Source organism: Chrysochloris asiatica, unplaced genomic scaffold (genome assembly GCF_000296735.1).
Source record: "Chrysochloris asiatica unplaced genomic scaffold, ChrAsi1.0 scaffold00090, whole genome shotgun sequence".
Taxonomy (NCBI): domain Eukaryota; kingdom Metazoa; phylum Chordata; class Mammalia; order Afrosoricida; family Chrysochloridae; genus Chrysochloris; species Chrysochloris asiatica.
The window spans coordinates 10,534,304-10,560,445 of NW_006408608.1; the positions used below are offsets into that span (position 1 = coordinate 10,534,304).

The following is a 26,142-nucleotide window of genomic DNA, read 5'->3' on the forward strand; positions in this document are numbered from 1 at the left end:
TCACAACTGAGGCACAAGGCTGGGCACCACGCCAAGTTGGGAATGAGGGCCTTTCTCTCTTAAGCAGCTCTTTGCAGCAGCCAAGGGCTAAGAGGAAGAGAGATAGGTACTCCTCATGCCAATGGGCCTGGCACCATTACCACCATCTCCTACAAGTTAACAAAGGACAATGTGGCCGGTTTCTATGGATAGGAGGGTAACCAGGCAGCTCCTTCACAGTCTTAGTCCATTCTTAAGTGACCTGACAACACCCTCTAGTGGAAATTATAAATAAAACACCGACCATGCATTCAATTCACCCTCTTCAGACACCAGACTGATTTCAAGATACCCCATAAAAATGGAAAAACTCAGCATGTATTTTTAAGAAGATTTTTTTAAAAGCCCCATCCTCAGAACCCTGTTGCCAAATCACATTCCCTCTGGGGTCTTCTTACTTCAATATAGTTCAAGAAAGGGGACATGTTGTAGTGGGAATCATCTGGTCCCCTCAAAGTTTGGGCAGACTGCCCGCCGGTGCCAGGATGATTCCAAAGACATAGAAAAGTCCCAGCAAGAGATTGAGTTTGGCTGTCCTCTGAGGCAGTTTGTTGAAGGCCTGGCTTCGGAACTGTCTCTCAAGAGAGAAGGCCATGGGAATGGTGAGCAGCGGGAGGGCCAGACTGATGCTGTAGCGTGTGGCCAGGATGCTGAAGACGAGGTAGGGCAGGAAGAGCAGCATGGTGTAGAGCACGTAGGAAAGGGTGGGGCCGATGAGGATGGCCAGCGTAACGATGCCAGCCTCCTGGTCGGACACCATGTCCCTCGTGTTGTTGGAATGGAGAATGGCCTCAGTGCTTAGAGCGAGGGGGATGGCGTAAAACAGGGGGAAGACTGCCAGGGACCCCACCTGGACAGCATAGGCGAACATCACAGCCAGCGGACCGAAAGTGATGAGGATGACGAGGTCTCCCAGAGCCACGTACTTGAAGCCAATTCCTACAACCAGAAAACCAGAGAGCTGGGGTGAGATCATGCACAAAAGATTCAGGAACTGTCCAGCACTCACAAGGCCACTTACTTCTGGCTGGGCATCGAGACTTCTTGACTTGAACTCAGTTCCTTGCCAGAGCAAACCCTGATTTCTCCTCCAATGTACCCAAGAGTACAGAGAAAAGAATACCCTTTCTGCACCCAGTTAAGTTCCACAGCCCAGCTTCCAAGTTTGCCTCCTTACGTCCCCCAATGAAGTCCTGCAACAAAGAGCACTGGAATCCCACTCCCCATAAAGTCTAATGTGAGAGCCAGTGAAGGTCCTACAAAGTCTTACCATCCAATCCTTTGGTTTCTTTCACCCCTCACCAAACCTGGAAAGATCACTTCTGTCTGTAACCCCACTAGATCATGCTCTCAAAGAATAAACCCACAGCCTTTGCACCTACCTTTCTATCTCTTGAACTCTACAACCTCTGGAGGCTTCTTCTGGTTTTAAAAATCCCAAGTGAATCTCAGGGAAATGCCAGGAGTCCCCAACTCTACATAAGGAAATGTTTACTCACATAAAATGAGTGAAACAGCAAGGAAGTGAAGTTACAATACTGTTTCCTCTCTCTGGGTCCTAGGAAGTGAAAACTTGAAATCATCCCTTATTGCTCCCCCTGTACTTTATGCCCTATGTCATCCACAAGTCCAATTTTCTCCATCAACACCCCATTCTACCGTACTCCCCCTCAATCCAAATCCTGGTCATCTTATGCCTGGAACACTGCAACACCCTCTCAATCAGTTCCTCTACTACCAGTCTGTGACACTCCCTGTTACAGACTGAATTGTGTTCTCCCACTTATGTGCTGACATCCTAACCCCTATATCTTGTTGTTGTTGTGAAGTGCTGTCGAGTCGGTTCCGACCCATAGCGACCCTGTATAGGGTTTCCAATGAGTAGCTGGTTAGCTTGAACTGCTAACCTTGCAGTTCAAACGGCTTTGCAGTCTGGTGCATTAACCCCACAGCGCCACACCAGGACTCCAACCCCTATAGAGCTGTGGATATGACCCTGTTTAGAAAGAGTTTTTATTTGGTTGTGTTAATGAGAACATATCAGTGCAGGGTGGGTCCTAAACCTAATCATTTCTGAGTTTTAAAAAGAATTCATTAGACCCAGAGACAAACACAAAAAAAAAGATGCCACGTGAGGACCCATCCACAAGGAAAAGAACGCCAAGGGTCACAAGCAGACATGAAAAAATGAGGAGAGAGGCCCATAGACAGAACCAGCATGACAAGACCCAGATCCGGACTTCTCAGCCTTCAGGTCTATGAGAAATACAATTCTGCTCTTTAAAGCTATCTGCTTGTGGCATTTACAGCAACATTCGTAACTAAAATACTTCCCCTCCCCCATCTCTAATTTAATCTCAGCACTGCAACCTAGTCTGATCATATCTCACACACTCACACACCTTAAACCCTTTTAAATAACTAACCTAGGGCTAAAAGTCCCAAATCTTAAACCTGGATACACAAGTGGTTTGTGACTGACGGCTAATCTAAAAGTTAACAAATTGAACTCTATCAGAAGCTTCAAGGAAGGAAAATCTGACAAACTTCTCTGTAAAGAAAATCCTATGAGGCAGTTCTACTCTGTTACATGGGGTTGCTGTAAATTGAAAATCTACTTAGCAACAACTTATAATAATAACAAGAGTCGCAATGAGGAGACTTTCAGCAAGACGGTAGACTAGGCAGACACACTACACAGACCCTCTACAACAAAGACACAGAGGCCAGATAAAACAAATACAGATGAAAAGACTGGCATCCTGAACTTCAGAAGAAAGGTGACAGAAGTGGCTAGAGTTCTTGCTGGGAGAAGCTGAGCTGGACAGTGAGGGAGGGAGACTGACTGGTGAATGGCTGGCCAGATGCACCTTGACCATGTTGTGAGCACCTCTGGCAAATGAAGGAGGCCTGGCAGAGCAGATTCACACAGGCGACAGGAAACATGTGATTTCTTCTTTTTCCTCATGCTCCCCTGTTGTCAGAGGTGTGGTCGGCTTACACCCTCATCTACCCCCATTGCAAATCCTGCTCTGCCGGAGTTCAGAGCCACTTGGTTAGGAACCATGCTAGTGTGAGGTAGGGGCCAGCTGCACAGCTTTGATGCCTGGATTCAGATGAGCTCAGCTCCAGACATACAAAACCCTCAGTCACTAGACTAGTATTTAACCAGGTGCCCTGCTCCCAGCTTCCCTGTAATCCTAACAGATACTGAAACCAGCACCATCAAGGACCCCCACGAACTATTTCTGTTTGGAGTTCCCTGAACACAGATAACACCAAGGTCATAGGAACTCCATCTAGGATCAGGAACTCTGCTGTCACATCCTTTCCAAAAATCGCATCAAGAGCTCCTTGAATTGCCAAGAGCCCACCAGAGATTTTTCCTCTGGGCCCAACAACTGCACTGCTTGTTTTAACAAATACAACAACCGCAACAGGCAATTTTAACTCACACACATAAACAAATGAACAAGAGATGGAGCAAAAAAACATTTCTGAGAAACAAAAAGGTAATGGAAGTAACTGAAAAAGAATTTTAAAAATGATGTTTCTGTACCTTCAATCTTCAATGGACAGAGAGAAAGATCAAGGAAAGCAAGGAGAATATAGAAAAAAACTTTAGAAGAATTCAGGAAAATGCTATGAGAACATATAAAATAAATTCAAAATTTGAAACAAAACCTGCAATTGGAAATTAGTAAATACTAATCCAGAGGATTAATACTAAGATCTTAGAAATGAACAATACTTTGAAAGGACAAGGGAGAAGATTTGAAGCAATGGAAGCCTGAATTAGTGAACTTGAATATAAATCTCTCAATTACTAGTATAGTAAGGAGCTCTGATAGTGTAGTGGTTACAAGTTGGGCTGCTAATCTCACAGTCAGCAGTTTGAAACTACCAGCGGTTCATGGGAGAAAGATGAGGCTTTCTGCTCCCATAAAAATTTACAGCCTCAGAAACCCATACAGGGTCACTACGAGTCGGAACCGAACTCCATATCACATCACCACCAACACTAGTATGCTAGAAGAACAATCAGAAAAAAGAATGAAAAAATCTGGAAAAAGCCTAAGAGTTATGTGAGACACCATGAAAAGGAACAGCCTAAGAGTGATCAGAATTCCAGAACAAGAAGAGACAATAAAAAGCACAGAGAAATTGTTGAAGAGTTGTCAGAAGAAAACTTTCCTAACATCATTAAGATAAGCAAAAAAGATGCTTTGAGTGAACCCCAAATAGGATAGATCCCAAAAGAACGTCACCAGGACATATCATAATCAAACTTTCCAAAGTCAAACACAAGGAAACAATCCTGAGAGCAGCTCGGGGAAAATGAAAAGTTAATACAAAGGAGAACTAGTAAGATTGAACTCTGATTTCTCAGCAGAAACCATGCAGGCAAGAAGGCAATGGGATGACATATACACAACTCTGAAAAAAAAAAAAAAAAACCCAACTGCCAATCAAAATGATACACCCAGCAAAGCTGTCCCTTAAATATGACAATGAAATTATGACATTTCCTTATAACCAGAAATTAAAGATAATTGTAATTACCAAACCAACTTTACAAAATATGCTAAAGGGTGTTCTTTAGACTGAGAACTAACAACAGCAGACAACAACCTGAGACTACCATACATGACAACACCACCCAAAAGTCAATTCAGACCTGGTTTGATGCTGTAGGTTAATTCGCTGGACTGCAAAGTCAGTTTGAACTGCAAGGCCAGTGGTTCAAGCTCAACAGTTGCTACTTGGAAACCCTGCCCAGGGTCGCTATGAGTCAGAACTGACTCGATGACACTTAACAACAACAAAGTAAAACAAATCTACAAGAATGAAAATAGAGAAACAGAGATATCAATTTATAATGAAGTCAACTACAAAGCAAAAAGATAGGAGTGTAGACCCAGAGCTTCCAAATGGCAAGGGTATCAAGTAGATTTCAAGACAAAACACACTGTTTTAAGCAGGGGGAAAAATTAATTACAGGGTAACTTCTAAGAAAAATAATACACCTGTGCATCAAAATAAAGAAGAAAATCAGAAAGATTTAGTAAATGCTAACACAACAGAAACAAGAAAATAATATGGAACAAAGAAACCACACACACAGAAAAATGACAGCAACTCACACCTATTGAGAATTACACTGAATGTAAATGGATTAAATTTACCAGTTAAGAGACATAGCGACCAGGTGAAAAGAGATGGGGATACGATTCTTATGATTCAATAGTGAGTTATTGTTATCATGACTTGCTGTGACTGTCACAGACATCTCTCACCCCTTTGCCCAGCTAACCCCTACTCATTCTTTAAGACTTTAACAACTATTCCTCAAGGCAACCTTCCCTCACCTGCTAAATCATTTTGGTTTCTGAGTATTACACTCTCCTACTACCGTGATCTCTACTTAACATAAAATTCATCAAACTTCTATTTACTCAGCCTCTGTCCTTCCTACTGAGATGTAAGTTCCATGGGGGAGAGGCGCAAGCTTGTGTCACTCACACTTGGCACAGAGACTGCACCCACAACTATAGCAGCAAACTGCTGGAATTTGGGGCTCTGGTCAGGAAAGACCTTCCACTTCCAGCATAGAGTGGGTGAGAGAAGCCCACTGAAGATGACCTACAAATACTTGTTACGCGATTGAGAAACTCCAAATCTAACTAAACTACCAAAGTGTGGCCACTGGATCAAGAAAATTATTGTGTAATCTGAGTCTTTGGGTAACGCAAAGGTTGATGCTCTTGGCAGCTAACCAAAAGACTGGAGGTTGAAGTCCACCTAGAGGTGCGTCTGAAGAAAGGTTTAGTGATACATTTTGAGCCACTGAAACCCCTATGGAGCGCAGGTCTATTCTGACACACATGGGGTCAGCATGAGTCAGGGTGCTGTTGACTTGATGGAAGCTGGTTTTACTGTGAACTCCACTGCCTTTGAACTGCTCTGGAATGATACAGGGCAGCGGTCTGCAGAGGCTCTAAAAAACTCGGAGGCCAGCCAGAGTTAACTGAAATTTACCTTTCACACTAGTAGCTGGGGATTTTTGGAGCTAAACAACATCCTTTGGTTCTTTAAAAGGAATCATCCCCAAGGAAAAGAACCATAGACATGGCCCCTGACACTTTTCCACATCCAGCAAGCTAAATTATCACTCACCAAGCAGTCTTTTGATTAATAATTTGGCTGACTGAGGTCAACCAAAGGAGTAAGTTCCCTTAAGCAGAACACCAGCTCCAGTTCTAAATTCATAAATTGATGTCTCTTGCAGTATCTCACACACTTCAGGAACTACCCCTGTCCGAAGATGCTGTGCAGGGATACTCAAAACACAGACCTAGCAAGTTGCTCCATCAGCCACTACACTCCTGTTTATTTCCTCAGCAGCCCCCAAGCAGACTGCAAGGCTCTGGCTGAGAATGAAAACTCAACAACTGCACAAGTCTTGACCTTTGGTTGGATTCTCATAGCACCTCTTTGAATCACTTGTCATAAAATGGTATGAGAACCCTGTGCCAGCAAGGATGATCCTCCACCTTGAATACTTGTTGTTGTTGGGTACCAATGACTTGGTTCCGGCTCATAGCAACCCAATACACAACAGAACAAAACACTACAGAAGAAAACACTGCCCAGTCCGGCGCTATCCTCACAATTGGAAAGCAGACACAAGCCCATTCCAAGGACAAGAAAGGTCTGTAAGTCTTCTTGAGTAATTTGACACAAAGGAAATGGCAGAGCCCTGAAGCAGGGGGCCTGACATATGGCCCCTGGTTGATATGTTCCACCTGTCTCAGAGATGGGTACACCTCTGAGGTTCCTTTTAGGATCCCACTCCTCCCGACACCATTTTTAAAATTAGGAAACAGAGTGAAGTATTACAACAGTTGTCTATACTACAGTCAGGATTATTAAACAGAAATAAAAAAGTTGGCAAAGATATGGAGCAACTGGAACTCTTTTATACTGCTGGTGGGAATATAAAATAGTACAATCACTTTAGGAAACGGCTGGACAATGTCTCAAAGTTATACCTACCCTGTTGTTATTGTTAGGTGCCGTCGAGTCGGAACCAACTCATAGCGACCCCATGCACAGCAGAATGAAACAATGTCCAATCCTGGGCCAACCTCACTACTGTTGCCACACTTGACGCCATCAATGATGCCACCTGGCTGATCCATCTCGTTGGGGATCTTCCTCTTTTTCTCTGACCCTCCATCTTACCAAACATAATATCCTTCTCCAGCGACTGTTCCCTCCTGACAATATGTCCAAAGTACGAGAGATGAAGTTTAGCCCATCTGGCCTCCAAGGAGCACTCTGGCTGCACTTCTTCCAAAACAGATCTCTTGGTTCTTTTGGCAACCCATGGCACTTTTAGTATTCTCCTCCAACACCAAAATTCATAGGCATCAATTTTTCTACAGTTTTCCTTATTCACTGTCCAGCTTTCACATCCATATGAGGTTATTGAAAATACCATGGCTTGGGTCAGGTGCACCTTAGTCCTCAAGCTGACATCTCTGCTCTTCAGCACTTTAAAAAGTTCCTGTGCAACAGATTTGCCTAGTGCAATACGTCGTCTGATCTCTTGACTGCTGCTTCCATGAACCTACTCTATGTCCCAGCAATTTCATCCCTAGGCATTTACCCAAGAGAAATGAAAACATATACCCACAAAATGACTTGAACATAAATGTTCATAGCACCTTTAGTCATAATGGTAAAAATTGGGAAACAATCTAAAAGTCCATGAACAGGAAAATGGATTTAAAAAATTGTGCAAATGCAGGAAAAGAATATTACTCAGCAATAAAAAAGAACTACGATACACAACATGACAAATCCCAAAAACATGCTGAGAGAAAGAAGCCAGACACAAGAGTTCGTACTGAATAATTCCCTTTACATCAATGTAAATTCTAGACCAGGCAAAACTGACCTCTGTGAAAGAAATCAGGACAGGGGTGGGGAGAGTGAAGAGGAAGCTTTCCAGGGAAACAGAAACATCCTGTCATGAAAGCAGTATACATTACACTGTTACTTGTATTTGTCAAAACTCATGATTTCCTCATCTTCTCTAAGGCCAGAAGTACTAGATGGTACCCAACTACCTCGACCAGCTATTCTGATCAGGGCCATAACAGATGATGGGTTTTATAAAAATGTGGGACAGAAAACAAATTCTTAAAAAGTCCAAACTTATTGGACTGGTTGAGACTAGAGGATTCCCCAAGACTATTGCCCTCTCTTGAGAGACTCTTTAAATCTTAAAATGAAATTATCCCTGAGGTTATTACCTTTTAGCTAAATAAGACTAGCTCATACAATAAAAAACAGCACCTCTGTGTAATGTGCTTCTTTAAGAAAAATCCCTTAGACTTCCGGCAAGATGGCAGATTGGGCAGATGCACTACACGGACCCTCCATAACAGAGATCTAAGAGATCAAATGAAACAGACAGAGATGAAAACCCTGGAGCTCTGAACTTCAGAGGAAAGGTTAGAGAAGTGAATTGAGTGTTTGCTGGGAGGAGAGGCTGTGCAGGGAGACTGTACAGAGGGAGATTGTGTGAATGGCTGTTTAGACATGGCATGACCATCTTGAATTTTTGTGAGCAGCTTTTGCAACAGAAGGTGGCCTGACAGAGCAAATACACACAGGTAATGGGAAAGGTAAGATTCCTTCTTTTCCCCATGTTCCCCAGGTAACCAGAGGTGTGGCCAGCTCCCAACCTCATCCACCCCCAGCACAGACCCTGCTCTCTAGTTTGGAGCCAACTGGTTGGGAGCCATGCCAGTGTGAGGTGGGGGGCTGGCTGTGTCACTTTTGTGGATTCAGGTGGTCTTGGCATCAGACCTGCAGAACCTGCCGACCTACCAGACCAGCTTTTAGCCAGTCACCCTGCCCTCAGCTGCCCAACTGACAGTGAAATTGGCTCCATCAAGGATCTTCACCAACTACTACTGGATTGAGTGCCCTGAATAAATAATGGAGACTGATGGGAACTCCATCTAGGGCCAGGACCTCTGCTGTCAAGCCCTCCCACACCCACCTCGTGAGCTCTTTGGCCTGCTGAAACCCCTCAGAGTTTACACCTCTTTGGGTCCAACAGTTACACTGCTTTTTTGTTTGTGTTTGGGGGTTTTGGTTTTTTCCCTGTGTTATTTTATTACATTGTATATTTATTCTTCCTCCTTCTTCTCTTTCCATTCCCTTGCATTGTAACCTTTCTATCTCTGCTTTTGTTTTCCATTTTTTCTTGTTTCTCATTTCCCCTCTTCTTTTTTTCTCCTTTTGATGTTTCTTTACTACTCTCTACTCTCTCTTTCTCTTTTCATCTTCCCTCTCCCTGGTTTTTCTTGGTTGCTTTTTAAAATTTTCTCCTTTTATTTTCTCTCATTTTTTCTTCTATAGCTCCACTTTTCTATACCTCGTCTCTCTTTTTAGTACTTTACTCTTAAGTGTTTATTTCTTCTTTTTATTTTCTCTTCTGTAGCTCCATTTCCCAGTCCCTCTTTTGTCTTTATGGTTATTATATTCTTTAGTTTCTGGTTGCTGCCTGTTTTATTTCTTTTTTCTCTTTACTATTTTTTCTTTTCATTGTTGGTTCTTTGTTTATTCTGTTATGGTGTTTTTTTTTTATGTGTGTGTGTGTATGATGGGTTTTCTTTCTCCACCCTACAGGAGACCTGGCCCATACAGCCCAGCCACAACCATACCCTGTGTAGCTCCACTCACTAGGCAAGAGTTAATATAAGCTCCCATACCACCTGATCAAAAATAGACAGCAGCTAACACCAGTGAAACCCTAAACTAAGGTACGCAAATGGCAAACAAACATTAGTGTACCTGCTGCCATTCTCTAATTACACCCACAGGAGACAGTTGGTGAAACCCTAAGAACACATCAACATACAATCATCAATTGAATGCAAATATGGTAACACCACAATGTCCAGGAGACAACAATTTTAGATCACATGAAGTAACAAGAGAGAATGGCTCAAATGACCAATATAGAGCCAGAAAAAGTTTCTGCGGAAGAAAAGGCAATGGAACTAACAGAAAACGAATCCAAAAGAATGATATTTAGGTACCTTCAAAGGATTGACAGAAAGATCAAGGAAAGCAAGAACACACAAAAAAACTTTAGAAGAACTCAAGAAAATAACTGTAAGAATAAGTAGACAAAATAAATGTAAATTTTTAAGCAATACAAAACCTGTAATTATAAATCCAGAAGATTAATACTAAGATTTTAGCAATGGACAATACCAAAGGGCAAAGGAGAAGATTCAAAGCAATGGAAGCCTGAATTTGTGAGCTTGAAGACAAATCTCTTAATACTAGTGGGTTAGAAGAACAATCAGAAAAAGAATTTAAAATCCGAAAAAAGCCTAAGAGTTATGTGAGACACCATGAAGTGGAACAGCCTAAGGGTGATCAGAATTCCAGAACAAGAAGAGACACAGAGAAAATTGTAGAAGAATTGTCCGAAGAAAACTTCCTAAACATCATGAAAGATGAGATGATAAACATACAGGAAATCAACAAACTCCAACCAGGAGAGATTCAAAAGAAAATCACCAAAATATATCATTATCAAACTTTCCAAAACCGAAGACAAGGAGCAACTGGGGAAAAATGAAGTTACCTAAAAGGAGAATCAATAAGACTGCTTTCTCAGCAGAAACCATGCAGACAAGAAGGCAATGTGATGACATATACAAAACTCTGAAAGAAAAAATTGCCAACCAAGTATCATATACCCAGCAAAGCTGTCCCTCAAATGTTATTCTTAAGCGTCATCAAGTCGGTTCCAACTCAGAAATAACAACCCTGTGTTGGGTTTCCAATAAGCAGCTGGTGAGCTTGAACCACCAACCTTGTAGTTCAAACTGGCCTTGAATTAACCCGCAATGCCACACACCAGGGCGCCCTCAAACGCAATGATGAAATTAGGACATCTTCCTGATAAACAGAAATTAAAGGAATTTGTAACGACCAGACCAACTTTACAAAAAATTCTAAAGGGTGGTCGGTCTTTGGACTGAGAACCAACAAAAGCATACAACAACCTTAAACTATTACACATGGCAAAACCACCCAGAATTCAATCAAGATATAGAAGTAACCAGGGTAAAACACAACCCCTAGAAGACTGAAAATAGGGAACTAGATATATCAATTTACAATGAAGTCAACTATAAAGCAAAAAGAGTGAACAGCATAGACATAGATCTTCCAAATGGCAAGGAAGGAGATTTCAAAATAAAACGGACTGTTTTAAACAGAAGAAAAATCATAAATTACAGGGAAACCTCAAAAAACTTAATATACTTGCAAACCAAAATTTTAAAAAGGGAAAAATCAGAAAGCTTGAGTAAACATTATTGTTGTTGTTAAGTGCTGTCAAGTCAGTTCTGACCCATAGCGACCCTGTACAGGGTTTCCAAGAAGTGGCTGGTGAGCTTGAAGCGCTGACCTTGCGGGTCAGCACAACAGAAATGAAAATGCAAAGAAAACCTACAAACAAAATGAACTCAGTGCAGAAAATTATGTGGAACAAAGAAATGAGCAGCACCACACACAGGACAAACAGCAAAATGACAGCAATCAATTCAGATCTATAGATAATTACACTGAATGTAAATGGATTAAATCCACTAATTGAGAGAAAGAGAGAGCAGAATGAAATTTTTTTTAAAAAAAAGATCTTTTAATATGCTGTCTACAAGAGACATATCAAAAAGATGCAGACAGTCTAAATGCCCATCAACAGAAGAATGGTTAAACTTTGGTACATACACACAATGAAATACTATGCAATGCTGAACAATAACAATGCATCTATGAAATGCCTCACAACATGGATGAACCTGGAGGACATTACGGCTGAGTGAAATTAGTCAATCACAAAAGGACAAACACTGTATGAGACCAATGTTGTAGAAAGTTAAGAAAAGGGTTTTTTGATAAAAGAAATAATCTATGGTGGTTATGGGGAGGAAAGGAAAATTATTCATGGACTAGAGGACAGACACATGGGTGACAGAGCAGACAATATACAAGAGGGAGGTTAGAAGAGTAAAAATGAAGGTAGCGGGAGACACAGGGAGAAACGCAATGCTAAAGTGAATAGAGGTAAATACTGTTAACTGTTGGCACGTGAAGGAGATTACAATCTTTGCAATGAAGTATAGATTTGTTGAATGTAAAATTGATGATCTGCTTTGTAAACCTTCACTCAATTCACAATAAAAAGTTCTAAGGAAGAAAAATCACTTAAAGGAGACCAAATGTTCAAAAATTAAAGCGAAGATAAGACGAGGCAGGGAAACAAGTCCTGGAAATGGTCAAACTAGAACACAATGAATAAGAATAATGACACTGAAAATTATATTACTGAGTAATATATGTAGAAAATGCTGAATGGAAATCCAATTTGCTATGTAAACTTTCCCCTTAAATATAATATATTAAATTGAGAAAAAAAAACCTCTATAGTACACTTAAAATCTGTACATTTCACTGTATGTCTATTATAATTTAATAAGTCAATGTTTAAAAAAACATAAATCACATTATCATTACTCCTCTCGATACAACTCAATGTCTTCCCATTTGTTCATTCAATGAATAGGTATTGTCTACTACATGCCAGGCATCCTAGTATGGCTCTGTAGGTTAATGCACCAGACTACAAAGCCATTTGAACTGCAAGGTCAGCAGTTCAAGCTCACCAGTTGCTCCTCGGAAACCCTATACAGGGTCGCTATGGGTCAGGACTGACTCATCGGCACACAGCAACATGCCAAGCACACTTATGGGCACTACGGCTTTGGCAGAGAACAGAGATTCCTAGCCTCAGAGAGCTTACTATCTAAAGGGAACATGGAAATAAACAAAATAAATGCTTTATATAACGTTATTGTGAAGTGTCATTGTGTCAGTTCCAACCCGTAGCGACCCTGTATAGGCTTTCTGAGGAGCGGCTGGTGAGCTTGAACCACCGACCTTGTGGTTCAAACTGACTTTGCAGTCCAGCCACTAACCCACAGCACCATACCAGGACTCCTATTAATATCTTAGACGGTAGTAAGTTCTGTGAAGAAAAAGGATGTAAAAAAGGGCAAAAGAGAATGAATTGTGGGGGCATGAGGAGGGCTGTATACTTTTCAACAGGGAAAAAAGTAAGCTTTCACTAAGAAGCTAGCATTTGAGCAACTGTGTAGAGGGAACAGCATCTATGAAGGTGGAGGCAGGAGCAAGCCTGATGTTTTCCAGGGACAGCAAGGAAGACAGAGTGGCTGTAGCACATGGAACAAGGAGGCAGGGTCAGAGAGGGGAGGGGGTGAGGTGGGATGGGGAGGGTGGCACACAACGTAGACTCCTGGGGGTCAGTGTAAAGACCTTGGTCTTTATTCTGAAACAGATGGGAGTTTGGGCAGAACAATGACATCACTGCCTGTTGTTTTCACAAGATTATTCTGGCTGCTAATGTGGGAACAGTCTGTGCTATAGATTGAACTGTGTCCTTAAAAAAAAAATACGTGTTACAAATCCTAACGCCTACAGCTGTGGTTATAATCCCATTTGGGCATGGGTTTTCACTGTTGTGTCACCAAGGCGGTGTCACTGTAGGGTGAGTTTATTTTGTCTCCCAAATGTAAAATCAGACTGATAAGTCTTGTCATTCTTGTATTATTCTGGCAATTTCAGTGGCACTGGGATGGAACCTATCAAAAATAACAGGCTGATAACAGGTTACCAACAGTGCAGAGGGTCGGGTATGTTGTAAATCATTTTCTTATGACACAGACCAACACTGAAAATATTGCAGATTTGGTTCCAGATCACCACAGTAAAGTGAGTATCGCAATAAGTTGAGTCCCTTGGCTTTCCTGGTTTCCCAGTGCATGTGAATGTTAGGTTTAGACTACACTAAAGGGGCCATGACGGCGCTGTAAGATAAGCACTGGACTCCAACCCATAAGGTCAGAAGTTCAAACCCACCAGCCGCTTCAAGGGAGAAAGAAGAGGCTTTCTATTTCCATAAAGATTTACAGCCTTGACAACTCTATACAGAATCATTGTAAGTCAAAATCAACTCAACGGCAGGTTTGTTTTTTGTGGTGTATTATGAGTGCAATGAGCCCTGATGTGGCACTGTAGGATAAGTGATGGGTTACCAACCACAAGGTTGGTGGTTCAAACCCACCAGCAGCTCCTCGGGTCACTATGAGTCGAAATTGACTTGATGGCACTTAAGGGCAACAACATGTGCAATAATAGCATTACAAAAAAATTTGAAATATTGTGGGAACTGTCAAAATACAATACAAAGATACCAAGTGGGCACACACAGTTGGAAAACCGATGCCGATAGACTTACTCAATACAGGGTTGCCATAAGCCTTCAATTTGTAAACATTGCAGAATCTGTAAAATGCAATAATGAGAGGCACAATAAAACAAGAGATGTCTGCATCAAAGAGCCGATTAAGCAAGCAAAGAGATGAGGAAAAACAGAAACCATGCCAAAGGAAGACCACCAACGAGCCAAGGAACCGAAGCTGAGATGACAAAGACCTTCTCCCAGAGCCTAAAGCATGAAAAAGATGTCCCCTAGAAAACTTCAGGTTGCTAGCATCCTAAACTGTGTGAGAAAATAAATTTCTGTGTGTTAAAGCTACCCACTTGTGGTACTTCTGTTATAGTACCACTAGAGTTAGCTAAGGCAAGGAGCTCTGGTAATGTACTGGTTATGAGTCGGGAATAAAGGTCAGCAGTTCTCTGCTTCCATAAAGATTTACACCCTCAGAAATCCTATGCAAGGTTGTTATGAGTCAGAACTGACTCCACACCACCACCACAGTCTGAAAGAGACAAGGGTGGATGCATACGGACCAGTCAGGAGTCTACCACAATGATGCAAGGACAGATGATCGTGGCTCAGACCAGGTAGTAGTGACAGAAATGGTGAAAAGTGGTCAGATCCCAAATGCATTTTCAAAGTAGAGTCAACAGGATTTGCTAATGAACTGAATGTGAAATGTGAGAGATAAAATAAAAGAGTCAAGGATGATGCCTAAATTTTTAGCCTGCTGAACTAAAAGAACTAAGTGAGACGGGAAACGCTGTCTGTGGAGGAGAGAAAGAGATGATCAGGAGTTCGTTTTCATACATGTTAAGCCTAAGAGACCTCCAAAAAGAGTTGTTAAGAAGCTATCTGTCTGTATGTATATATGTATGTATGTATGTGTATATACAAGGAGCTCTGGTAGCGTAGTGGTTACGAATAGGGCTGCTAATCTCATGGTCAGCAGTTCGAAACTATCAGCTGTTCCATGAAGATTTACAGCCTCGGAAACCCTGTGCAGGCTTGTTGTTATGTGCCATGGAGTCGGTTCCGACTCATAGCGACCCTGCACAGGGTTTCCGAGGCTATAAATCTTTACAGGAGCAGAAAGCCTCATCTTTCTCCCACGGAACGGCTGGTAGTTTCGAACTGCTGACCTTGCAATTCACAGCCTAATTCGTAACCACCATGCTACCAGAGCTCCTGTGCATGTATATACACACATGAAAATTTTAAGCCCCCTTGTGTATGTATACACATATGTACATACATACATACACACACACACAAGGAATGGAATGAAAAGATAATGGAATTTTCGCACAAACTTTTTGAAGCTCCTCATCTATGAATTTAGAGTTTAGCAGAGAGATCTGGGCTGGAGAACCATACTTGAGTCATCAGCTTAATGGATGGCACTGGAAGTCCTGAGAACAACTAAGCGGAGATAATTGGAGCCTCCAACATTAAGAGGTTAGGGAGGAAGAACAAGTAGAAAGGCAAATCCGACAAACCCAGCAAGATGTAGCCCTCCCTACTCCTCCAAACACACCTAATCTCACTCTCACCTAGCTTCCTTTGGTCTTCTGATAGATCCTAAAAGACACTGTGTTCCCGCACACTCCCGAGCATGTACACCCCCTGTTCACCTGAACCCCACTGTGCTGACTCTTTATCCTTGAAGTCACCTTCTCTCCATCACTACCACTGCTCAGACTCTATTACAACCACTGCACTCCTTTCATTGAACTTTTAAAAATCGCTCAGTGCTTTGGCATGCTTCTTCCCCCCACAATGAGCCATTCCAGTCCCCTTTACCTCGTCCTTCCCTTCTCCCCTACCTCTGAGTCCTGGTCCTCAGCTCTCCTCTATCAACACTCCCCCCAGCTCGCTTGCCCCTTTCCAGTGATCTCATCCAGTCATGCAACGTTATCTCTGTGCCAATGACTCACAAATATCAATACCTCAATCCCAGACCTTATCCCTGAACTTAGACTCTTATACCCAACAGTCCATACTTAAGAGAAATAATGAACCTTAAGATGTCTAAAGTCAATCCCCAGACTTCCTCCTACCGTCGCAAAAAAGTCTTTTCTATTCTCAGCTTTCCTGGTCTCACTTAGTGGCATCAACTTCAATCTTGAAACTGTTCAAGCTACAACTTTTTTTTTTTTTTAATGTTTTATTGTGAATTATGTGATAGTTTACATGGGAGAACATCAGTTTTACATTCATTCTATCGTATATTGTCTCATTGCCATGGTTACAATCCCCTCCATGCATCATCAACCAACCAAAAGGTATACCCTGCAAGCCTGCCCCCCAGTCATCAGGGTCATCAGCACACAGCCCCTCTCCCTCTCTGTGTCTAAAGTCTCCAGCTGCTCCATCGCTCCACGTCATAGTCTCTGCCCCCATCTCAGGCATCACTGCTGCTCTGGGTAGGGTCCCGCCCTCCACTCTTCTCTGTTGATGGTCCTAGGGACCTCCGCTCCTAGACTAAAAAGTTAATCACTCCCCTCCTTGCTATAAAACGTCTACCTTTATATTTCCAACCCTCACAGTCAGTCCTGATAACAATTATTCACTGTTGTATCACAAGAGACCCGTCTTCATTTAATTTCATTAGTCCCACCTAGACAGATTGGATACTACTCACTGGAGATTTTACCTTCCTCCAGGCCCTCTGGATCTAGGTTCCCTCTTGAAAGCTTGTAAGCCAGTCACTTCTTGCCTTTGTAGCTCCCCGCCCCCCATTTTGGGTAGCCAATGTCCAAGTTGCCCATCCCTGTCTACTCTGTGTGTGGAGGGGGTGGGAATGATTCTTGCTGTAAGGATTTGTTCCCTCTTTTGAGCTACTGCTTCCATAGGTGTAGGTCAAGTTCATCAAATTGTATCAGAATCCTTTTTTCCCCTCTTCTTTCTTCTTCTGATTGAGATCTGATCATCCAGTCATTGAAGCCAGGTCAAGTGGGTATTATCTGCAAGTGTGGGTGTTCTTGTGCATATGCCCTCTCTTCTTATCAGCTGGATGCTTCACTCTTCACTTGAATCCTCTGTGGCTATATCACTGACTCTAGGCCCAAGAGTCCCCAGGTCTTACCACACTGTCAAACTACAACTTTTGAGTCTTGCTTAATTCCTCTGTTTATCTCCTACCTCACATCTAATCCTTCAGCAAACCCTGTCTACCAGATACGTTATATGTCCTCCATTGTTACAAGGCTGATTCAAGCCACCAAACATCCCTTGCCTAGATTACTCAATTATCTCAGGTTTGATCTTCCCACTTTTACCCTTGTCCCAGTCCCCTTTATCCATTCTCAATACCACCAACCAGAGGGATTCTTTTCAAACATTAAGTCAAATCATACCACTCCTTTGTTTGAAACTGCAATAACTCTCCTGCTGCAAAGTAAAGATCTATGGCTTACAAGGCCTCCCCACCCTCCCCAAATACACTTTTCTCTCCCTCCCACCACACTGGACTCAGTGCTGTTGCTATTGGGTGCCTTGAGTCTGTCCCAACTCCTGTTTGGGTTTCCAAGAGCAACTGGTGAGTTTGAACTGCCAACCTTGCGATTATCAGTCTAATGTTTATCCTACATCACCACATCAAGGCTCCTTGTTGTTGTTAAGTGCCGTTGAGTCAGTTCTGACTCATAGCAACCCTGTATAGGGTTTCCAAGGGCTGGTGGGATTGAACCACCGACCTTGTGGTTAGCAGTCCATGTGGATCTTATAGCGCTACACCAGGACTCCTTGGTTTTCCTCAACTCTCCAGGAGTGCTCCTGCTCTAATGAGTTTTGTACTAACTATTCCTTCTACCTGCAATGTTCATCCCCGCTTGACCTTACCTCCTTCAATCTCTGGGCAAATGTCTTTTCGATGAGGCCTACCCTGATCAGACTACTTCATGTAATAAGCAATCTGTGTTCATCTCTCTCACTCTATTTTTTTCCCCCAAAGCACCTATCAGCTTCTGGTATACTATATTCAGAATGGCTGAGGTACAGGGAATTACTTAATAAGGCCCTTCTAGTCAGTTAAGGAGCTCTGGTAGCACAGTGGTTACGAATTGGGTTGCTAACCTCAGGGTCAGCAGTTTGAAACTACCAGTGGTTCTGCGGGAGAAAGAAGAGGCTTTCTGTTCCTGTAAAGATTTACAGCCTCAGGAACCCTGTACAGGGTCACTATGAGTTGGAACCGACCCCACGGCACATAACCACCACCAGTCAAAAGCGCAGTCTTTGTATGGGGGGGGGGGGGGAGCGCTGAACTGGGAAATGTCCTAGATCCAGGAGACAGGGAGTTGCAATACCAGCAGAACCTGAGGGAAGTGGGAAGCAGGGTAGAAAATCAGCAGTTGTAGAACCAGGAAACACATGCGAAATGGAGCTGAGTGGGAAAGCTGAGCACCTTCAGGCAGGAGGCCTAATGGAGGAACGGCTCCTCAGATCCACAGGGCGAGAAAGCTGAACTCGAGCCAAGGCTTACAGGCTAGAATGGGGTACCTCTGGGCACTTACTGGCAGGCGGAGCTTTGTACAAAGTAGTTTGTAATAATCAGCCCAAACAAGGCAGGAGTCAGAACAAAGGCCAGAGAGAGGCCCGCCTCTGGGCATAGCTGAGAGGAGACTGTTCTGATTGAAGAACACTAGCCCGAGTTGTTTCTAATCCTGAATTGTAACCTATTACTTCCCTCATCGATCTCATAATCACGAGTATGGTCTGCAGGTTCTGTGTGGCCAGTGCAATGAGTTATCGAACCTAGTGCTGTGGAGGTGACAGCTGAGGTCAGAATTGGTAAAAAGGTTGGAGAAGAGCCAGTCTGACCTTCTGCCTCATAGGAAGGAATCAGCCTGGTGCTATTGATGCTGATAATGAACCTCCTCCCACCTTGTGAAGTCAGAGGTCAGACGCCTCTCCAACAGTATTCTACAGTGGCCAATTCATACCATTTTACCAAGGACTTTCCTGGTTCTAAGGAGCTCTGGTGGCACTCCAGGATAAGCACTGAACTGCTAATCACAAGATCACAGTTACAACCTACCAGCCACTCGGTGGGAGAAAGACGAGGGGTTTTGCTCTTATACAGATTTATAAAGGAACGCTGGTAGCGTAGTGGTTATGAATCAGGCTGCTAACCTCAAGGTCAGCAGTTCGAAACTACCAGCTATTCCACGGGAGAAAGATGAGGCATTCTGCTCCAGTAAAGATTTACAGCCTCAGAAACCCTGTACAAGGTCTCACTATGTGTAGGAATTGACTCCACGGCACACCACCATCACCACCACAAATTTCCAGCTTCGGAAACCCTAAGGCGCAGTTTTAATCTGTCTTGTTGGCTTACTGAGTTGGAATCTTCCATGGCAGTGGGCTGGGTTTGGTTTGGTCCCTGGTTTAAGTGCCCTGGGGACACAGTGCAGTAAGCCTTGGGCTGCTAACCACAAGGCTGGTGGTTCAAAATCACCAGACACTCTACGGCAGAAAGATAAGCCTATCTGCTCCCATAAAGGTTTACAGTCTCAAAAACCCTGTGCAGTTCGGCTTGTCTCACAGGGTTACCATGAGTCAGAATCCACTTGATGGCAGCGGATTTGGTCTGGCTCGGGAGCGGAGCGGTGGTTAAGCACTAATTAACTAGACTGTTAACCAAAAGGTCAGTGGCGCAGCCCTACCAGCAACTCTTCGGGATCAAGTTTTGGAAGTATGCATCCTTAAAAGGTTTACAACCTTGGAAACACTACAACTCAGTTCTACTCTGTCTTACAGGGTCACTGTGAGCTGGAACTGACATGACGACAATGGGTTTTCCTGGTTTCAGCACTGAATGGTGTGTGTCCTGGGAACCCCGTCAGCTCTGGACAAACCAGAACGCTGGTCACTCTAACTACTGAGTCACAGCGACCCTGTATAGGGTTTCCAAGGCTGTGAATCCTTCGGGGAGCAGAAAGCCTCATCTTTCTCCCACAAAGTGTCTGGTAGATTCAAACTGTTGACCTTATAGTTAACACTACACTGCCAGAGCTCCTTACATTGTATTGTTAAGTGCTGCAAGTCCGTTCTGACTCATAGTGACCCTCTATAGGGTTTCCAAGGAGCAGCTGGTGAGCTTGAACTGCCGGCCTTGTGGTTCAAACCGACCTTGCAGTCCAGTACATTAACCCACAGCACCATATCAGGACTCCAACAGGTAATCAATAGATAGGGCTTCCCCACTACTTTATCACAATTTTAATCAACCTGCAGCCAGAGTCACATTAGCAAACTAGGTGAAGATATTTACCTGTATTATTTTCAACCCTTCAAATTTAGTTGCACTAAAACTGCATTTTGAAAGTATGACCAAAAAAAATGGAAATTGATTTTTAAAAAAATTCTTTGCCCCAGCACACACACACACACACACACACACATGTGTGGTATGTGTATGTGAGCACTACATTTGTAGGATAAGCACTGGACTGTGAGCCACAGGTCGACAATTCCCGCTCTGCAGTAGAAAGATGAGTCTTTCTGCTCCTGCAAAGATTTGCAGCCTTGGAAACCCTATACAGGGTCGCTAGAAGTCGGAACTGACTCCACAGCCTTTCCACTTAACATTTTTAAGCCAAGCAGGGATTTTCACTTACGGATGCTGGGATTCACTGCTGCTTTTTAAAACTCCACATGACCCACACATATCCCAAGTGTCACTTAATATGACCTAATTCAGAAACAAATTTGAACACCCCAGTCCTAACCCTAACTGTTCTCTGCAAAGTAGCAGTTTCCAGTGTACATGACTAAGACCTGCAACACCAAAGACAGGCCGATTCTTACCTCCTGTGTAGAGAAAGGAACTGGACAGGCCTCCAAAGTAGATGAGAGCTAAGTGCTCCAGTTTCAGAGGGGACAAGTAGTAGAGGCAGGCTGCACAGATACAGCCCAAGGTGTAGAGGAAGACTCCGAACCGGACAACATCCTGGGGCTCCAAGATTCGGTCCACCAGAGTCCTATCATCACTCTTTTTGTGGTCAATGCCCTTGGAAAAGTCATAGTAAGTGTTGACCAAATTGCCAGCCCCGTGCACCGCCAGGACAGCCACGGCACAACCCACCAGTAGCCTAGGATCTAGCTCGCCCTGAGATCTGTAGGCTAGAGCACTGCCTAGGGCCACAGGGGTGAGGGAGGCACTGAAGCTCCAGGGTCGCAGGGCCAATACGTAGGAGGCGCACTTCTGTCTCCAGGAGCGCTGGGGGACCCTGTCTTGCCCGGAGCACCCGTTACTAAGTGGGTCCCTATCCCCTATTTTGGCCGTCTCTCCCGTGTTAATGCTAATCTTCTCCCCTGGGACCTGCGTGGCCGCCATGAAGACTGCACGTGGCTAAGGTTGGCTCTATGTGAGCCACTCACGGCACGGCGACTGCTCCAAGACTACAAGGGACGGGGCGGGGCGGGAGGGGCGGGTGGGCCTGACCTTCCTTCAGTTCCGCCCCGGGGCAGGGGCTGGGTGGAGGGCCAAAGACAACAGTGAGCGAGTCTTGCACCCCACGAGGTCCAGTGGCACTGACCCGACCACTCGTCACCTCCAGTCCCCAGACCAACGTCAGAGTCGAAGGCCGAGCGGCGCCCGCCTTCCCCCGGCCGCCGGCACCGCCATCTTGTGTGCAAGTCTCCGGTGGCCCGTCCGGAAACAGGGTCCTGTCTTTCGAGGCGGGCCGGGCTGGGCACCGGCGAGGGGCGGGGACGGACGGGCAGGGCTGTGGGGCAGGGCGGGGAGATGACCCTGCGGTCCAGCCCCTCCTAGGCGGAAGGACCACTCCCTGCTGCTGGTACCCAACTAGCTGGAAACAGCCTCACTAGCAGCAAAAGAAGGATCACAACTGCCTGAGACCTTAAGATTTAGCATTAATTTACTCATTCAACAATCATTTATTGAGCCCACTGGATACAGACGCTGATCTGATGCTGGGGACGCAGTAGTGAACAAAACGGAGAAAAGCCAGGGAGCCAATTGAAGATGATCGTTGTTGTTGTTGTCAGATGCCATCAAGTCAGTACTGACTTATAGCGGCCCTAGGTCCAACAGAACAAAACACTGCCCGGTCCTCAGAACGGTTGCCACGCTTGAGCCCATTGATGCTGCCAGTTTGCCAATCCATCTCACTGCGAGTCTTCTTTTTCCCTAACCCTCCACCTTACCAAACATAAACTTCTCCAGCGATTGAAGGTATAATTTACCTTTAAAAAAAAAAAAAAAACTTAAAAAGCAAATGCGGTAAATTGAAGCTCATGAATGGGAGGGGATGTCTACGAAACTAACAGGCTGTAGGTGTGGGAGTCCTGGTGTGGCTCTGTGGGTTAATGTGCCAGAGTGTAAACCTTTTGAACTACAAGGTGGGTGGTTCAAGCTACAGCTGCTCCTTGGAAACCCTATACAGGGTCGCTATGGGTCGGAACCGACTCGACGGCACTTAACAACAACAACAATAACAGGTGTGGCGCTTTAGGAGTCCTGGTGTGGTGCTGTGGGCTAATGCGTCAGACTACAAAGTCGTTTGAACTGCAAGGTCGGTGGTTCAAGCTCACCAGCTGCTCCTTGGAAACCTTATACAGGGTCGCTATGTGTCAGAATCGACAGCGCTTAACAACAACAAAGTAATGATCACGTAGGAGACCTGGTGGCAAAGTGGCTAGAGCACTTGGCTACAAACTGAAAGGTGGGTGGTTTGTATTCACAACTGCTCATGTGAAAAAGATGTGGCAGTCTGTTTCCATAAAGAACACAGCTTTGGAAACCCTATGGGGCAGTTCTACCATGTCCTATAGGGTCCTTATGAATCTGAATCTACATGATAGCCATGGGTTTGGTTTAGTAGTAATCACAACAGCAAGAATTCCTGCTTTTTATTGTGCAATTAACGTGCCATATGCTGCTCTGCCAGCCTTTTTTAATCCCTTCATTCTCCAGTTTATTCCCTCTTTGGGGCAAATAACTACCCTCCTTCTGTCCCTACTGGGTGTCCAGCTGTCCTCACTGCCCCTTCTTCTGGGAGCTTATGGCCCATATGTGTGGTTCTTTTCGATTCCAGAGAGCCAATTGTTAAATTTCCAGGAATTTTGTGATGGGGTCATTAAGTACAACCATTAAAGGAGCTCTGGTAGCGTAATGGTTACAAATCGGGCTGTGAACCTTAAGGTCACCAGTTTGAAACTACCAGTTGCTCTGCAGGAGAAAGATGAGGCTTTCTGCTCCCATAAAGATTTACAGCCTCAGAAACCCTGTACAGGGTCGCTATGGGTCGGAACCAACTCGACGGCACTTAACAACAACAACAATTACATTATATTAAAAAACCAAGGTAGCAAATACTCAAACCTCACCACTTTCTAATTATTTTACCAATCATGTTATTTACTTCTACCATATCTGCTATGGGAGAGAGATGAGGTTTTCTGCTCCCATAAAGATTTGCAGCCTCAGAAATCCTGTACAGCGTTGCTGAGTCAGAACCGACGTGATGACACAAGACCACAACCACCACCACCGTTGTATCTGAATGATGGAAATACAACATATAATGGTACGCTGCTGCATATCTCTTCTCGATTCAGTGATGTCCTTTGGTAGCTTGAAATCTGCTGTGGCGGTAGTATTTAAATCACACAAATCAACAACTGATGAGTAATTATTTTGTTGATTGTCTAGACTTTTTAAAGTGACATGAGAAAATGTCACTTTAAAACTTAAGATTAATTTAAACTTAAGAGTGTGTCAAATCTTAAACTTAAGAGTTTAAGATTTAAACTTAAGAGTTTGTTTTAAACTTAAGAGTGTGTCAAATCTTAAACTTAAGGGTGTATCAAATCTTACCCATTAGATTATGAATGTTGTTGTGTGCTATGGAGTTGATTCTGACCCTATATGACAAAGTAAAATTTCCCCATAGGGCCTTCTTGGTTGTAGTCTATACAAGAGTAGGTTGCTAGGCCTTTTCTCCTGAAGAGCTCTTGAGTGGGTTCCAACCACTGACCTTTTGTTTAGCAGTCAAGCACTTAACCATCATACTACCAGGGTTCCTTAGATTGTGAATAGGACAAAACAAATTTGAGTAAATATTCTTCCAGTATCTGAAAAGTATTCAGCAAAGAGGTCATTCAAGTCACTGACAAACAAGTTAAGCTTTGACATCTATCTTGACATGTCAAAACATCAAACCAACATTCACACTGAAACTACTCATTGATCAACTGTGACCACAGATAGGCTACACAATACAGTGAAAGCATTCTGTGAAATCAATTTGTCATATGGAATTTACAATCAACAACATTGTATCTTTTATTCCTATTTGAAAATTGTGTTTGTTGTTGTTGTTAAGTGCCGTCGAGTTGGTTCCAACCCATAGCGATCCTCTACAGGGTTTCCAAGGAGCGACTGGTGAGCTTGAACCACCAACCCTGCAGTTCAAACTGATTTTGCAGTCTAGCGCATTAACCTACGGTGCCACAGAGGACTCCATAAATCGTGTTATACAACCTTTATATCGGTACAGTTTATAAAGCAAACAGAGTAGACATGCACCTATGACTGACTACATACTTGGTACAAAATAAAAATGCTGGACCCTTGTTCAAACATCATTAAGAATTTCAAGAAATTGACAGCATGGAATTACAACTTGACTGGTAACATCCTAAAAACACTTGCTTTGTATATGCATACTACACCATCCAGTCCAAAGCTGGTTGTTAAAATAGGAAGGGAGTTCAAAACATTTGTGGAAAATGGAATTTAAAAGACAGAAAAAAATGTAAACTTTATTTCTCAACATGGGCTCCATCAAGGTCAAGACACATCTAATCACGTCAATGCGGTCTTTTTTACATTATTAACTGAAGAAAAATGAGAGTCTTTCAAATTTTTTTTTAAGATTAGGAAAAACTGAAGTCAGAAGGAGCCAAACCAGACACCTAAAATTTCCCCTAGAAAAACTGCTCTTGTGTGAAGAGAGGAAAGAGCAAAGGCATTATCATAGTGGAGAGGACTCTCTGGTGAAACTTTTGTTGTTGTTGTTATGTGCTGTGAAACGTTACTAGGTGTTTTTCTGATAAAGCATTAACTAACTTTCTCAAAACAGTATCATAACAAACAGATGTTATCGTTCTTTGGCCCTCCAGAAAGTAAATAAGCAAAATGCCTTGTGTTTCCCCCAAAAAACTGTTTCCATGACCTTTGCTCTTGACTGGTTTGTTTTTGCTTTGACCTGACACCTTCTACCTCTTGGTAGCCATTGCTTTGAACATGTTTTGCCTTCAGGATCAAATGGATAAAGCCTTGTTTCATCTCTTACTACAATTCTATCAAGAAATGCTTCAGGACCTTGATCCCACTTGTTTAAAGTTTCCATTGAAGGCCATGCTTTTGTCTGCAGCTGACGTAAGCACAACAGTTGTGGCGCTCATTGAGGGGAAAGTTGGCTCAACTCTAGTCTTTCAGTTAGATTTGTGTAAGTTGAACCAATTAAGATGTTTATGGAATTGGCTAGTGCACCAGACGGAATACATAGAAATCAAATTGACTACATCTGCGGAAAGAGATTAAAGAAAGCTCCATATCATTAGTCAAAACAAAGCCAGGGGCAGACTGTGGAACACACCATCAATTACTCATATGTAAATTCAAACTGAAGCTGAAAAAATGAAAACAAGTCCACGAGAGCCAAAATATG

General features: G+C 43.4%; 1 protein-coding gene across 1 annotated transcript; it reads right to left on the reverse strand.

Annotated features, from left to right (window-relative positions):
- Positions 1 to 385: 385 nt before the first annotated feature.
- UBIAD1 (UbiA prenyltransferase domain containing 1) lies at positions 386 to 21,801 on the reverse strand. The gene is made up of 2 exons (XM_006866388.1): positions 21,251 to 21,801; positions 386 to 978 (listed from the first exon to the last, which is right to left on the reverse strand). The coding sequence occupies exons 1-2, from the start codon at positions 21,777 to 21,779 to the stop codon at positions 491 to 493; spliced, it is 1,017 nt and encodes a 338-aa protein (XP_006866450.1). The 5' UTR covers positions 21,780 to 21,801; the 3' UTR covers positions 386 to 490.
- Positions 21,802 to 26,142: the final 4,341 nt, after the last annotated feature.